This window comes from Neolamprologus brichardi, chromosome 7 (assembly GCF_056152115.1).
Source record: "Neolamprologus brichardi isolate AB-2024 chromosome 7, ASM5615211v1, whole genome shotgun sequence".
Lineage (NCBI taxonomy): Eukaryota > Metazoa > Chordata > Actinopteri > Cichliformes > Cichlidae > Neolamprologus > Neolamprologus brichardi.
The window spans coordinates 29,849,442-29,866,460 of record NC_142110.1 but is presented as its reverse complement, the minus strand read 5'-3'; the positions used below and the strand labels follow the sequence as shown (position 1 = coordinate 29,866,460).

Here is a 17,019-nt window from a genome sequence, read left to right as displayed (position 1 = left end):
GGTATAAACTCAACTCGTCGTGTTTGGAGGAAGAAGAATACTGAGTTGCATCCCAAGAACACCATACCTACTGTGAAGCATGGGGGTGGAAACATCATGCTATGGGGCTGTTTTTCTGCCAAGGGGACAGGACGACTGATCCGTGTTAAGGACAGAATGAATGGGGCCAAGTATCGTGAGATTTTGAGCCAAAACCTCCTTCCATCAGTGAGAACTTTGAAGATGAAACGAGGCTGGGTCTTCCAACATGACAATGATCCAAAACACACCGCCCGGGCAACAAAGGAGTGGCTCCGTAAGAAGCATTTGAAAGTCCTGGAGTGGCCTAGCCAGTCTCCAGACCTCAACCCCATAGAAAATCTGTGGCGGGAGTTGAAAGTCCGTGTTGCTCGGCGACAGCCCCAAAACATCACTGCTCTTGAGAAGATCTGCATGGAGGAATGGGCCAAAATACCAGCTACTGTGTGTGCAAACCTGGTAAAGACCTATAGTAAACGTTTGACCTCTGTTATTGCCAACAAAGGTTATGTTACAAAGTATTGAGTTGTATTTTTGTTATTGACCAAATACTTATTTTCCACCCTGATTTACGAATAAATTCTTTACAAATCCTACCATGTGAATTCATGGATTTTTTTTTCACATTCTGTCTCTCACAGTTGAAGTGTACCTCTGGTGCAAATTACTGACCTCTGTCATCATTTTAAGTGTGGGAACTTGCACAATCGGTGGCTGACTAAATACTTTTTTGCCCCACTGTATATACATGTATACATGTTTGTGTGTGTGTATATATATACATGTATACGTGTGTGTGTGTGTGTGTGTGTGTATATATATATGTGTGTGTATATATGTATACCCCTAGTGTATTATACATACGTACGTACGTATAATACACTAGGGGTATACACTAGGGGTGCAACGATACACAAAATTCACTATTCGGTTTGATACTTTGGTGTCACGGTTCGATATTTTTCGATACAAAAAAATGTTCATACTTTTTTAATTTGTAATTTATTAAAATTATAAATATATATTTTAACTCAAACGTACAGTTTTTAAATTTAATGTTGCTGAAACAACAAAGGGATAAAAAAATTAATCTATCTGATTGAGGAATCACTCATCTTTGGAAAAGAGAGTTTATTACAGAGAAATGGCTCTTTCCAAAATAAAAGCTATACTATACGCTTTTTCTGGGCTATATTCTCAGCAGCATATTAAACATATCAGGTCCCCATGAATGTGCAGTCATATTCGTTGTGTTCCCACTAGTGCTGTCAGCATTAATCTCGTTAAAATGACGTTACCGGCACAACACGGCAAATCTCCGTTAACGTGCTACCGCGGATCGCCCCGTGCGTGCGGCTGGACGGCGTCAACACATTAACGAGCTAACTGCGCTAACGCACTAGTTCCCACCAATGTAATTGAGCATTGCGTGGCACATCCGACATACTGTTTTACTTTTGTCCATGACGCGCTTACCTTCAGGGTCATACGTCACATGAAGACCAAAAAAGTTCCAAACGCCAGATCTGAATGAGGGTGGGGGAGGTTCAATTTGCCATGTTGCAACGAGCTTAGCTTTTGTCTTGCTAGCTTGCGCTGCGCTCAGTGGATCTGCTCGACAGTGCAGCCTAGGCGGAGTAGTCGAACACAGATCCACTGAGCGCTCAACACAGACAGCATCGTCAGAAGAAAAGTTGATCAAATAAATTAAAATTTTGTATTGTTCGATACATATGCATACCGAACCGAAAGCACTGTATCAAACGGTTCAATATCGATACGAGTATCGTTGCACCCCTAGTATATACATATACATGTATATATGTGTGTTTCAATTAATTAATTCAGTATTTTTGCTCAAACCGTTGAATTAAAGCTGAAACTCTGGACTTTAGGTTCCTCTTGCGTGTTTTCATTTCAAGTCTATTTTGGTGCAATACAGAGGAGAAACTGCTCTGTCACAGTCTGTTATGATCTCTCATTTCCTGAGTATCTTCCCTTTCCACATACCTCCTTTGTTTCCCTCTGTGATCCCTCCTTGTTTACTTCATGTTTTATTTTGAAGGTTAGTTTCAAATGTTGGTGGTTTTCTTTACTTTTGTTTCTGTTTTACTTTTTCCTCTTTTACTTCTGTTTTTGTTCCTGCTTTTCCCTTTTGAGTTTACCTGTGCCTTATTATCTCTTTTTATATAAATTTTCTTTGCTCCCTTTTTATTTACATCTATGTCTGCTACTTCTAGCGTTGTTGTAAATATAAACACTGTTTCAAATTAGCTAAAAAATGGCAGTCAGCCACTTAATTACATAGTTCTCTATTTCTGATATCTGCTGACATTAATTTTACAAGTTTTTGGTCCTCACGTGGTTCATATTTCCTTTACATTTCTTCTTGTGTACTTTTTCCTCACTTTCTCATCGTCTTGAGTTCGCCTGTACTTTATTGTCCCCTTTAAATCATGTTTTTCACTCACACTTGTTCTCCAGTTTCTCTGCACTTATTGTGTATTAGTTTCAAATGTGTGTTCGCTGTCACACAGAAAGTACACATTCTGACAGTATTTCAGAGTAACCCTGAGATCACAGTTAGCCATTTTACTTTTTTTACATCTGTTTACTGACTCTTGTTTCTCTTCCCCTTAACCTGTCATATACATCTTTGTCTTAGTTTCTCAAATATATTTTGTATATTTTCTTCCCACAGTAGTTCCACTTATGATATTATCTTGAGTTCACCTGGACCTTATTATCCCCTTTTAGATTATTTGTTTTCATTTACGTCTGCCCTACGATTCATCTACACTTTTGTTCTTTTGTTGTTTCAGCTGTCACAAAAATTGTTCAAATGGACAAATTTAGATACTTTTGATATTATATTTCAGATCACAGTTAGCTTGCTACTTCTCTGAAGCAAACTGAGATATTAAGTCTTTTTCCTGCCTGTTTTCCCTTTGTTTTCAGTGTTTGGAAAAGTTCCCCGTGATCCAGCACTTCAAGTTCGGTAGCTTGCTGTCCATCCAGCCGGCAAAGCCTTGACTCTCATGCGAGGAAACGCGATGGAAAAGACAAAAATCCCAACTCGTTGGAACCTGCAGTTTCCCTTCCTCTGGCGTCCTCACGTGCAAATCCGACAGTAGCAAAAGACAACCACATGTAGTGTGACACCTCATCCCCTCATGGGCACGCGTGTGGTCATGAAAGCTTGCAGATATCCATAACTTTAATGCAAAGGTGGAAGAAGAGCTTTGTGAATCTGGAGCATCGCATTTTTGTCATGTTATTTAAGTGATGGATAGAGTTTGAGGGACTTTTGTTTTGTTATCAGGTTTGCTCATTGGTGCTTTATATTTAAATTTGACACTGGAGTGGATAAAAATATGACTTCTTCATAATCTTCTGCCATAGTTCCATCTTCGGTTTTACTGCTTTTTCAACCAAATGTTTGCATTTGTTTTCTTTTTTGCAGAACTACCAATAATTAAATTTCCCATTTTGTCCAAACATCTCATTCATAATTTGACATGAAAAATGTACTCTATATTTTATACTTTAAGAAATGTATTGTGGGAAAAGTAACGGATTAGATTTGACAGTCTTTGCATGAAAGCTTTCTTTTTCATTAGTTTTCTGTCCCTCACAGTCACCGTCAGTAGTGTAAACCGGTGTCTTCTTCCAATCCCGGCCCAGTCTGAATTTATTTCATCTGACATCAGCTCCAATAGTAAATACTGTAAAGTGACAAACCATGAATAAATTCCTGTGGTTGTTCTGTGCAGCTTTTTCCTGAAAACGCTCACCACAAACAAAAGATTTATGATTTCTCTCTCCTGCTTTACATTTTACGTGTTCTAAAGCCGTTTTAATTTAATAAAAGAGAAACAATTTTTGTGACCCCCAAAACTTGATTTCATACATTTCACCTCTCCGTGCACTTGATTTGTCTTCATATTTTCAGTGTAATATTAAAGCCACTATATAAAGTCCTGTGCACAAGTCTTGAGCCACCGTTCATTTCTTAATTTTTTGGGGAGAAAGTATGAAATGCATTTATTGAAACGTGCAAACACCCTGAACTCTCTTAATCAAGCTGCCCATAATTGCACTAGGTAATCTTCAGAAATAGTTCTTTTTCAAGGACATTCCAAGGTCTTTGTGGGATGCTGGCTGACACTTTCTGTGAATATGATCCCGCCCTACCTCTGCGAAGGTCTGTGCTCTGAGGAGATCAGTCAACGACTGTACTTGTCTGCTATCAATTTTGACAAGATCTCCAACAACATTGGCTGAAATGCAGTCCAAACCATGACAGAGTCTCCACTGTGTTTTACAGATGGCTGTAGTTACTCACTGTTGTACTTCAATGCATACTGACGGTGATTTGAACCAAAACTGTGAAATTTGGATTCATCACTCCATCAGACCTGTTTTCACTGATTCTCAGTCCAGTTATTATGTGATGTGGCATATCTCATATCTCAGCCCTGTCTCCCTTTCTCAGTAATGGCTTCTTGGTGGCCATTCTTCCACTGGGACCATTTCTGACGAGGATTCAGTGAATGGTAGATGGATCAACTGAAGCTCCAGAATGCGTTCCATGTCAAAATAGACCAAGTTTTCTACTACTAGCTCTTTGGGAATCGCCTTGTTGATGAAAAAAATACTATTTTATACTGCCAGAACCAGTATACGTTACGCCGTTAGAAGTTACGCCCACCCTTTATAGAGTACGGTGAGTTCAAGGGACGTGTTATTAGACGATGAGGTTGACAGACACAGGTGTGTAGAAAGCAGACCTACCCCACATGTATGCAGGTGCTTTTGGAACCTAAATGTGAAGAGGTACGTCTCAGGAGCAAGAAATGTTTTTCATTTTTTCATTACTACATCTTTTTTTTTAGTTTTATGTCTGCTTTCACTCGTTTTAATCTCTTTTCTTTCCCCTCATTTAGTTGTTGAAGTTAAATTTTATTAAAAAGTGGCTTTCAAAACACCCAAGGACACTGTACAGAGCAAATACTCCAGGCATAAAAACAGGAAATAAACACAATAATAAAAGAAAGTTTAAGAGCATGGAGAAGTTATATAGAGTAGGCTATGTTGAGCAGGTGGGTTTTGAGGGTGGACTTGTAAAACTTGTTTCAGGTCTTCTTTCAGTTGCTTCTCTGTGGTCACTTTGCATCTTTTTGTCATTTATTGCTTTTTTTTAGATTTTGTTTTCTGGCTTTTTGCTGTTGATTTTATCTTTGTAATAATTTTTTGTGTGTTTGGAATGATTTTACCCTTCATCTCAGTAATTTTAAATGATTTTGTGATTATTTTATGTTAATTTTTTATTGTTTTGTGTCTCCCTTCATTAGTTTATGTCAGTTTGCTGTCATTTGCTCATCATACAGCTTTGTGGATCTTTTAATCTCTTTTTAGTCATTTCTGCATCTGTTTGGGTCTTTTTTGTCGTCTTTGCAGTTGGTTTACTCCATTTGATGTGTCTACAATTGTTTCAGATTGGGATGTTTTCATTTGAATCTCTGTTCATGTCTGTTTTGGTAGTTTTATATCTCTTTCGATTCTTTTATCCCTGACGCATCATTTTGCATCTCCTTGTAGTCGTTTTACTTCCCTTAAAACATCTCGTCATCTATTGCTTCACTTCACTCCTTTCTTTGCCTGTTTTTATTTGTGTCTCTTCAGGAGAGTGCACATCTTCACAGACACTACACATCTCATTATGACCATCATATGTCAACTTTGGGGTGTTTTTACATCTTTTTTGTCATCATTTTATATATAAATTGTTTATCTTACATTTTTGTGGTGATTTCAGCGTCTTCAGTGTCATTTAATATCTCTTTAGAGTCATTTTGTCTTCTCTGTGCAGTGATTTATTATTGTCTCTTTCATTTCCAGCTATTTTATGTCTCTGAGATTCTTCTTAAACCTCATCTCAGTGATTTGACTTCTCTCTGTGGATACTTTATGTCTGCTTCTGGTTCATTTACGTTTTTCTCCAGCTGTTTGTCATCTGTGTTTTTGTGGTTCGATGTCTTTTTTGTCATTTTAAAATCTCACTGAGATCCTTTTTTTTCCTCTTATATCATTTCATATCTTATTTTAGTTGTTTTATCCCTGTGCTTGTTTTCCTTCCCAGTGGTTTTTATATGTCTTTGCAGTATTTTTAGCTTTATGTCATGTCAGTCATTCTTTGCATCTCTGTGTTTGTCATTTTGTAGTTTTATTTTTGTAGTTTTCTGTTTCTTTCTGGTTGTTTTATCCTTCTTGCTTCATTTTTTTTTTTTTAAAAACTGTAGTTAATTTCTGATAATTGTGTTTTGTTTATTGTCTCTTTTCAGACTTTCTTTGTCTCTTTGCAGTTGTTTTCTCTCATTTTGCAGCGGTCTTTGTGGATTATTTCGCATCACTTCTAGACTATTTTTTTGGCTATTTTCTTTTTCTTTGTGGTTGTCTTCTGGCTCTTTTTATTTTGTATCTCTGAATTGTTTTACTCCTCATCTGCGTCATCATTTAACATCTCTCTGTAGTCATTTTTGTGAATTTTAGTCTTGGTTTAGTTTTTTTCCATGTCCTTTCACTTCTTTGACATCTCTGCTTTTGAACATTTTACATCTTTGTGGACTTTGTTTTTGTTATTTTAACCCTTTTTTCTGTCCATTTACATTTCTTTACACTCATTTTGAGTTCCTCTGTAGTTATTTTACACCTGTCTGTTATCAGTCACCGTGGTACTTTTACATTTGATTATTTTCTGTTCTGAGACATTTGAATCAAACGAGTGTTTCTCCCCTCTGCAGAGAGAGGCCGAGTCTCGCTGACTCAGATATTGACTTCTCGTACAGTGCGAGTCATAAAGCAGGAGGAGTGAGAGGTCACAAATTCTCTTAAATCGCTCGTTCACGCGACTGAAGGCGCGGTCTGCTGGTGCAAGCGGTTCCTGTGTGAGTTTTACGCGTCCTGCTTGTGACCCAGAGATGAACTGAGCAGTGAGGCAGATGGATTCTGAAACGAGGGGGAAAAGTGTTGAATATTGCATGAGTCGGTCTACTTTACACTGCTCCTTCATGCAGGCGAAGATTTTTAGTTTTCAGATGTGGCTATCGGGAGTAAAAGAGAGCTCTGACAACTGTGAAGGTCCTTTATTTGAGAAAAGTGGGAAAAAAAGCAAAGTCCTGGAAATCCCCTGACTTCCAGGACTGCAGAGCTGAGAGTAAAACACGACAAGTCTAAAGGCGAAGCAGTGGCTTCAGACTAAATGCTGTTCAACCAGAAAAGCAGCTCTCCTTTCACATGTTGTTCAACTGCCGTAAGCTAAAAGCTCCACACATGAGTCAGTGTAGTATGACAAGCCCTGCTCCCTGACTCACAGTCATAAAACTCCCTCTAACTCACGAGTCCCAGGTCTTTGTGTTGACTTAGTTTGAGAACTTTAGGTGCTAGAAAAAGGTTCAGGACTTTTTGAGATTATAGTTCTGAACATTTCTCAGATTTCTCCCCAGCGTTACGACCTCTGCATATAGCAGGGGTATATTTCCAATTGAAGTAAGACTTTTGGCATTCCTCTGTCTTTAGACTCTCAAGTATCTGCAGTCTGAGGTGTGAGGGTTATTTTTATATGTGTTGATCACTACATAGAAGTATCTTGCTACGTAGTACAGGCCTCTGATCAGAGTGTAAACACTGTCAACAAAGGGGCTGAATGTTCCCGGAACTTTTGGAGAACATCTGCAACTGATGCAACATCGTAGAGCTGGCCTGGGATGACGTGAAGAGGTGGAAGAAATGTGCCAAGTTTTCCTACATTCTCAGAAAAAAACAGTCTGCCGTACAACAACAACAACAACAACAACAACAACAACCTGGTTTGGTTTTTATTTGTTCTTTACTAGACTCGTATTTAAAAATCTCCCCTTTCACCTGTCTCTTCAGGTTCTCAGTAAATTTTGTCCCTCCCTGGTGGGGCTAAGAACTAAAGCCCCAAAAATAAATGTGTGGTAAAGAGTGATGTTTGTGTGGGACACTGAAGATTTGAGAAGAAATCAGTGTTCACTTGACACTTTATTAGGTTCATCAGGCTTCAGAAGATGGTACGCTGTGGTCATGGACATGGTCAGCAACAATACTCAGGCAGGCTGCGGTTTCAATGATGCTCAGTCATTAGTGAGGAGTCCAAAGTATGCCACACCATTACTCATCAGACCAGACAACATTTTTCAGTCTTTTGTTGTCCAGTGTTTTGTGAGCCTCTGTGAATCAAAGACTCAGTTTTCTGTTTTTAAATGACAGGAGAAGGAGCCAGTGTGGTCCTCTGCTGCCAGAACAAGGTTTGACATATTGCACTTTGAGAGATGGTCTTCTGCATACCTTAGTTGTCATGACTGGTTATCTAAGTTATTGCTGCCTTCTTATCAACTTAAAGCAGTCTAGCCTTTCTCCTCTGACCTCACACACCAGCAAGGCATTTTCACTCAGACCTGCTGCTAACTGGATATTTTCTCCTTTCTGAAGTGTTCTCTATAAACCCAAGAGATGTTTATGTGGGCAAATCTCAGCAGGTCAGCACTTTGTGAAATACTCAGACCAGCCTGTCTGGCACCAACAACCATGCCATGTTCAACGTCACTTCAATCACCTTTCGGATGCTCAGTTTGAACTTCAACAGGTCATCTTCACCATGTCTATAAACCTAGGTTACTGTCATGTGATTGGATGATTAGATATTTGCACTAACAATCAGTCGAATAGGTGTACCTAACAAAGTGGCCATTGATCAAACTACTAAAACTAAACTTAAAAACTTTTGAAAATTCTCCACAGTCTCTATAAAGCTGGTCACATGACCTGAAATGTAATTTGTGATTTGTAGGATTTTATGCGTTACATCCTGTACTTTACAGTAAAACTACTTGATCCAACATGATGGTTCCTGCATTATATTAAATTAAACTTCTCATATAGCTTTTGAGTTGTAACTTCAAGACTTTAGAAATATGTGCAAGCAGAAAATTAAAAAGGTATTATATTGCATTCATACATTGTCTTCCACTTATCCGAAGTTGGGTTGTGGTGGCAGCCAGCTATGCGAGATGTTCCAGATGTCCTTCTCCCCAGCCACACTTTCCAATTACTGCTGGAGGATCCCAACGTATTTCCAGACAGAGATGAGATATATAATCTCTCCACTGGGTTCAGGGTCTATCCCAGTTAGGTGTGCCCAGAAAACCTCTGGAGGCATCCTAACCACTTCAACTGGCTCCTTTCGACATGTAAAGTCGACTGATAAAGAGTGATTCAGGAAATCCCAGTGAAGATTCAGAGCTCAAGAATCTCACCCACAAGTGACAAACTGGGGCCCTCTCCTGACTGAGGCCTTTGACATTTTATTAAAAAGTCAAACTTTACAGCAGAAATAACCATTTTTACAGCTTGCTACAGAAACAGCTTTGGACTCTGCCGATGATGCAGTCGCTTTGTCCATCCTTTATATACAGTCTATGTGAAAAAGGTCATACGTGCCAGTATAACCCAGAGTTTTAAGCATGTTAATAAACTCCTGCCTGGCCCTCTCCCACTGGGGCAGACATAGAAAGTATGGCCCTTACTGAAAATGATTTATAGCAATAATACTGAGCTGCCTGACTTTTGTACTGAAACATGAACTGCTCCACAGAAAAAGCCACCATTTAAAAAAAAAAGAAAGAAAGAAAAGAAAAGCCAGGCATACACTCCCCTGTTTGTTCCTGTTAGCAGCCTGAACACGTTGCTCAACACCGCATGTGGTCTGTTAAACCAACCTTCTGTTCTCTGCTCGTGGGTTTGTGAACAAACTGATACTCTTACTGTTGTTTTACACTCACACATGTAGAGACAGAGAATTTTCATGAATCCAGAGAGATGTTTGCCTATTTTCTGTCGTCTTTAGGTGAAGCATCAGAATTTCTTTACCTGGAAACACGGAGAGCTTTATGAACCAGTGCCTCAATTGATCGTTCAGAAGTTTAAGTGCAGCTTCTTTTGGAGCAGAAATGTGAAGCAAAGAAAGGCTGGATTTCATGGCCTCATTAGGAGGAATGTTTGGAATGGGACAGCTGCATCGACCCGTTCTGACATGTTTGGGCTTGAAATGTGGTCGAGCATGGAAGCAGTTTCTGAAATGGGATGCAGCTGCAGACTTAAGGTGGGGTAGAGTGGCGGTGGAAAGAAACCAAATATTCAAGTAACCTATTGTTCTTAATTTTAAAGTCTTTGTCTTCCAGTTTGAATCGTCTCTCTAATTCCACTGCACTGCAAAGTGAAATATTTCGCTTTTATTCAGCTTTCTAGTTTGTAATAATTTAGAAAAAAAATCGGAATTTTAATGGACAGTAGCTTTATTCTTCCACTTGTGGACATAAATTAATTAATTCTATGTGTCAAAAATGTGTCGATGAGCTAATAATGTTGGTGTGATTACATTTTAATAATACATGTATTCTAATAACATTTGTGGATTATACTCATTTCTAGTATGTATGTCATATTTAATGATTTGTTACTTACTTTTTTTATCCATATAATACAAATCAAAACAATAAACTACAATACAGTTTTATTTATCATATTGAAAAAGCCAAAGGCACACCAAAGGGCTTCACAATAATGGAGAGAATCAAAACAACAAAATAAAGTGCAAGACGCATATTTCTGCACATAAGTGCATTAATAAATCAACTATTAATTCCACTTCTGAGATTTCTCTCTTGCAAACAGGAAATAAACCTTAATTTTTTTTAGTTTCAATTATTTTGTCATTTATACCAGCAATTTCTGTAATTTTTTTGTAAATGTATGCACTTTTGTGTCATTTTTAATGTATTTTGCTTATTTACATCTAATGTTATGTACGTGTCCTTTATTTTTATATATACTTTATTTATTTTTTCTTATTTCTGTTATGGGTATTTTATGTAACATCAAGTAGCTTTTAAACCACTTTACCATAACTGGGTCTTTATAAAGTTTTGATTGGATAAAACTGTCATTTTTAAATGATGTCACAACATGGTTTTTAGTGTAGAATAACATCCAGCAGACTATCTGACACTGAAACGAGGACGTGACCTGTTTGTTTTTGTTTTAATGTCAAAATGTGACTCTCTCATCAATATGCATCATTAAGTATGCACAGGAGGTGTGGTCTGCTTTTTCATTCTAATTTATGATAATGAGGGTGGGGTCCTGGTATGTAAATACAGGGGTGGTCTGTATGTAAATACAGGCATGGTTGATTTATTTATTTTTAATTTCTCAATATGTAGGTAAGAGGTTATCGCTCTGTTTACTTTTTTAATATAAATATTTAACTGGCCATTGATTATTTTGATGACAGAAAAGTTATTTTATTTACTTATTTTTTAAAAAGTCCCCTGAAAAAACCACTGTGATGACACCCATTCACCTTCTATATTTGAGTGGAGACAAAAGTCTCAGAAAACATCCCCAAGCCTTAACAAATAAATCACAACGCTTTATTAAACACATTAGGCTGGTTTAAGCCATTATTATCCAATATATTCCAGTTGATTCATGTAAACAAGTAAATATCCTCAAACATATAAGTTAGTCATGGAGTTCTGCAGGGTTTTGTACCGGGACCTATAATTTATATGTTAGGTATGCTTCCCTTTGGCAATATTATTAGAAAACATAGATTTTCATTGCTTTTCAGATGATACCCAGACACAAATAATTTAGTTAACTACAGATGTTATATGAGACACAAAGGCCAATGACATTAAGTTTTCTACTCCTAATGTTAGACAAAATTGAGGTTACTGTATTGAGAAACATGGTGACTCAACACATACTTTTGATGCTACTACTGTGAAATCAAAATGAAACAGTGCATTCAAAAGGTTTTATAGGTGCATAAGTCCTACAACATGCTACAACATGCTACAGTAGCAATGCTACTGTACCAAGGCAGATTGCTCAATTCCTGATGGTGTAGGAGGAGTTTGCTGACAAACAAATAAACAGGTTTGACATATTATAGTCAGATCAGTAAGCCGGCTTTCATTCATCTGCACAATATCAATAAAATGCCTAACATTAGAAACAAGATGTCTCAGAGTGGTGCTAAAAAACAAATTCATGCATTTGTTAGTTTTTGGCTGGACTACTTTAATCCTTTATTAACAGGTTGTTCTAAAAACGAATTGAAAAAGCCTTCAGTTGATTCAGAATGCTGCACTGTGAGCACTAACAGGGACAAGAATGAAAGCTCCTTCATTCGCTTCCTGTTAAATCCAGAATTGAATTTAGAATCTTTCTGCTTGGATGCAAAGTCAAGCCTCGTGTCCAAAACATTTTATCCCCGTGCTCTTAGACTGCAGGTTTACTTGTGCTTCATAGAGCTTCTAAAAGCAGAATGGGAGGCATAGCCTTTAGTTGTCAGACTACTCTTCTGTGAAACCAGCTTGGAAGTGTTTTTTGGATAAAGTTTATAGTTAGTGTGTCATACTTCATCTATAAAGTGCTTATGAAATAGGACTGCTACATCATACTGGTCCAGTCTTTTATCTTTTCCTTTTATGCTGCTACAAACCCAAGGTGATGATTATCTATGATCCTTCACTCTCTGTGGATTTATACCTTTTTAAGCGTGCATCTTTTTCCGCCTCTTACCTTTATTTCTGCATGTGTCTCCAGCTGGTTCCTGATCTGTTGTTACTGGTCCTCCACCAGTTTACCCAGTGTCTTATTGTCTGTTGTGTGTCTGTTCTCTTCTTTGCTCTCTTTGCTCTCCCCGCACCACCCCCAACCAGTGGCGGCAGATGGCCGACCTCCCTGAGCCTGGACCTGCTGGAGGTTCCTTCCTTTTAAAAGGGTCTTTTTTCTCTTTCCCCCCTCCCTCCTCGTTGTAATCAGGTTTTCTTCTAACCCAGGTGTAGGAACTATGAAAGGCACAACTTTCTATGAAAAGACACAAAAATATCTGATTTGTATAATGAAGATGACAATTATTAAGATTGCTAACGTATGTAAAAACTAATGGTGACTACTCTGGACCATTATTTGTTGCATTTATATACATATATAAACCAACAATGCAAAAACAAGATTGGCATTTAGATGCTTCTGGGACTGGCTACTTATGCAGAAAGGCAAATCTGGGGTAGACTGGACAACGTGCAATTGAGGTATAAGAAATAAAATTCAAAAATGCTGTTGGTGAAACTTTAAATGTTGCCATGGCACCAGTTCCATATCCTTGAACAAAAGTTTCACAATTTAGAATCGCCAAGGTCTAGATAAAAATGACTGAACATTGAAGTCGATCCCGTTAAATCTGAAGGGAGAGTTTTTATAAGACTTGGAAGTGGCAGACTTCAATTCAATTCAATTCAGTGATTGAATAACCTCAGTTTTATCTGAATTAAGAAGCAGAAAGTTAGCAGCCATCAAGGTCTTTATGTCTTTAAGACATTCCTGCAGTTTAACTAATTGGTGTGTGTTATCTGGCTTCATGGACGGATAGAGCTGGGTGTCATCTGCATAGCAGTGAAAATGTATGCTATGTCTTCTAATGATGCTGCCTAGGGGAAGCATGTATAATGTAAACAGAATCGGTCCTAGCACTGAACCCTGTGGAACTCCATAATTAACCTCAGTGTGTGAAGAGGACTCTCCATTTACATGCACAAATTGGAGTCTATTAGATAGATATGATACAAACCACTGCAGTGCAATACCTGTAATACCTACAGCATGTTCTAATCGCTCTAACAGGATATTATGGTCAACAGTATCGAATGCTGCACTAAGGTCAAGAAGGACAAGCACAGAGATGAGTCCACTGTCAGAGGCCATAAGAAGATCATTTGTAACCTTCACTAAAGCTGTTTCTGTGCTGTGATGAACTCTGAAACCTGACTGAAACTCTTCAAATAAACCATTCCTCTGCAGATGATCTGTTAGCTGTTTGACAACTACTCTTTCAAGGATTTTTGATATGAAAGGAAGGTTGGAGATTTGCCTATAATTAGCTAAGACTGCTGGGTCTAGAGATGGCTTTTTGAGTAAAGGTTTAACTGCAGCCACCTTGAAGGCCTGTGGTACATAGCCGATTATTAGAGATACGTTGATCATATTTAAGATCGAAGAATTAATTAATGGCAGAACTTCTTTGAGCAGTTTTGTAGGAATGGGGTCTAAAAGACATGTTGATGGTTTGGAGGAAGTAATTATTGAAGTTAACTCAGAAAGATCAATTGGAGAAAAAGAGTCTAACTTAACATCAATGGTACTAAGAGTAGCTGTAGATAATATTACATCTGTGGGATGATTATTGGTAATTTTTTCTCTAATGATTAAAATTTTATTTGTGAAGAAGTTCATGAACTCATTACTAGTTAACGTTAAAGGGATGGTTGGCTCGATAGAGCTCTGACTTTTTGTCAGCCTGGCTACAGTGCTGAAGAGAAACCTGGGGTTGTTCTTATTTTCTTCAATCAGTGACGAATAGTAAGATGTTCTGGCTTTGCGGAGGGCTTTCTTATAAAGCAACAAACTATTTCTCCAGGCTAAATGATGATCCTCTAAATTTGTGACACGCCATTTCCTCTCCAGATTACGAGTCATCTGCTTTAGGGTACGTGTTTGAGAATTATACCACGGGGTCAGGTACTTCTGATTAGAGACCTTAGTTTTCACTGGAGCTACAGTATCCAGAGTCGTACTTAGTGAGGAGGTGAAATGATTAACAAGATAATCGACCTCTGTTGGGGTAGCATTCAGATAAATCCAACTTCTTGTTGGGTTTGTAGCTTCAAGAGTTCTGCGCAGACAGTCTGGCAGTCATCAAGAAAAACTCACCTCCAGGCGAAGACCAACACACTCTCCTGCCAGACTAAGGAAGCTGGTGTATATATCAGCCAAAAGATGGCCAAAGTGATGTTCATCTACATGCCAATCCACTCAGTGATTCAGAGGAATGCTGAAGAACTCAGAGCCTGACTAGCAGTCAGGAAAACATCAAGCCAAGACTTAACAAAGCCAGAGGTGTGGCTCTATAACATCTGGAAGTCAAAACAATATGCTCAAGCTCTGAAACGGCACCATTAAGCCAAGACTACCATACAAGTCAAACAGTTTGATCAAAACTGCCTTCTACAGCTGTCTTAGAAGGCTCTACAAGCTAAAAAAGAGATCTCTGGCAACAACCTTTGGAAGATGAAAAGCTGCAACTCGAAATTAAGATAACAAGGCTAAGGTTGCTCAGATTCATTTTGAGGATTCCCAGTGAAAGAGCTCCAAAAGCTGCCTTTAGACGGACTGCTGTTGGAAAGCTTTAAGACAAGGTTTAAGATCACCTGAATGAGGACAATGATGTCAGAGTAAAATGAGATGGTGCTTTCATGGGGTGAAGCAAGTGCCAAACCCCAAGAACACATCCAGTGGAGGAAATGTAAATGTTTGCACCAATCTTTTTACATAGAAATGGTGATACACAGGGTTATTAAAGTTAACTAAAACTAGTTAATAATAATAATAATGGATTGGATTTATATAGCGCTTCAAGGCACCCAAAGCGCTTTACAATGCCACTATTCATGCACTCTCACATTCACACACTGGTGGAGGCAGCTACAGTTGTAGCCACAGCTGCCCTGGGGCAGACTGACAGAAGCGAGGCTGCCATATTGCGCCATCGGCCCCTCTGGCCATCACCAGTAGGCGGAAAATATTTTATATTCAGTTAAAATAAAAATTAAAACTGACTAAAAACATTTCGTGAGCTTTGGGAAACTAAAATCAAATAAAATATAGAGAAAAAGTTCTTAGTTTTAGCATTTGTCAGTTCAGTGAAATCTGTCATCACAGCTTGCCTGATGAGGCTTTAACAGATGCGTTTAGTTAGACTTCGATGTCTACGAGACCTCGAGTGAACTGATGTTGAAAAGTTGTACTTACCGTCACTTATTTCTCCAAAATATTGCATCAAACATGTGCCATTAATAATGAAAAAAGACTAAGACCAAACTTCAAACAACAAAAACTAAACTCAAATGAGCAAACCTGCTCTGGAAAACTGCTGTAAAAGTGCTCCATGATGGCTGCTGTTGTGAATCAGTGCTATAAAATGGGAATAAATCCTAAATTTACCAAAGCCATAATAGTCAGAGCAGAAACCGATTAGAGTTCAGCTCACTTTGTCTGATCCTGATCCAGATCCTGGTCTGCATCAGATCCTGGTGACAAAAACCCTCCCTGACCTCCCTTCCCCCTCCCATCACACAACCTGTCTGACCTGTGTGGTCACTGCTGCCCCCTCCTCCCAGCACACCTATTCCCTACAGTCCACCTCCTCCCCCCTCTTTCACCCCTTCTGCTGTCACATGTGGCCTCCTCCCCCCTCTGCAAACCCCCCAACACATCAAACCCCTTCTCCTGACAAAGCCTCCCTCCCCCCTCAGTGCTGCCTCTGTTATCTTCCCCCTCCTCCTCCTTCTCATCCCTCTTCTTCTTCTTGTTCTTTCTCCAGCACCCCCACACAAGAACAACAACAACAACAACAACCCCACATCACCCCCTGACACCTGGTATTGTCCTTTCCGGAGAACCAGGTGACCAGAAAAATTGTGAGATTAGTGAAATATTTGCTATTTTTTTTTTATTGTGCATACATCCTGATTTGATCTGGATAGCTGTTTAATTTGCGTCATAATCAGATTCTTTAAGAGTGCTAAATGTCTTACCGCTGAATAATATTAGCAGATAAAACCAAAATGCATGAAATAACTTTATTTAAACATTTGACTTTGCTTGTGTGTATGTGTGTGCATTAGTGTGTGTGTGCATGGGTGTCAGTCTTTCCCACTCCAGATGGAGGAGCTGTGCATACACCAGAAAACAAAAGCACCGTCTACACAGCAGTGAGAGGTCTGAGCCATGAGACGTTTCTGGTATCGCTTCATGTTTTTTATTGTGTTTTGAATTGTGGTTCAGAGCAGT

General features: G+C 38.6%; 1 protein-coding gene across 1 annotated transcript in view; it reads left to right on the top strand.

The window, feature by feature from the left end:
* Positions 1-3,782, top strand: part of ptpa (protein phosphatase 2 phosphatase activator) — a 27,940-nt gene extending 24,158 nt beyond the window's left edge. The window contains exon 10 of the mRNA XM_006782122.3: positions 2,977-3,782. Coding sequence (XP_006782185.1) covers positions 2,977-3,051 — 75 coding nt within the window. The 3' untranslated portion in view covers positions 3,052-3,782. The remainder of the gene's footprint in view (positions 1-2,976) is intronic.
* Positions 3,783-17,019: the final 13,237 nt, after the last annotated feature.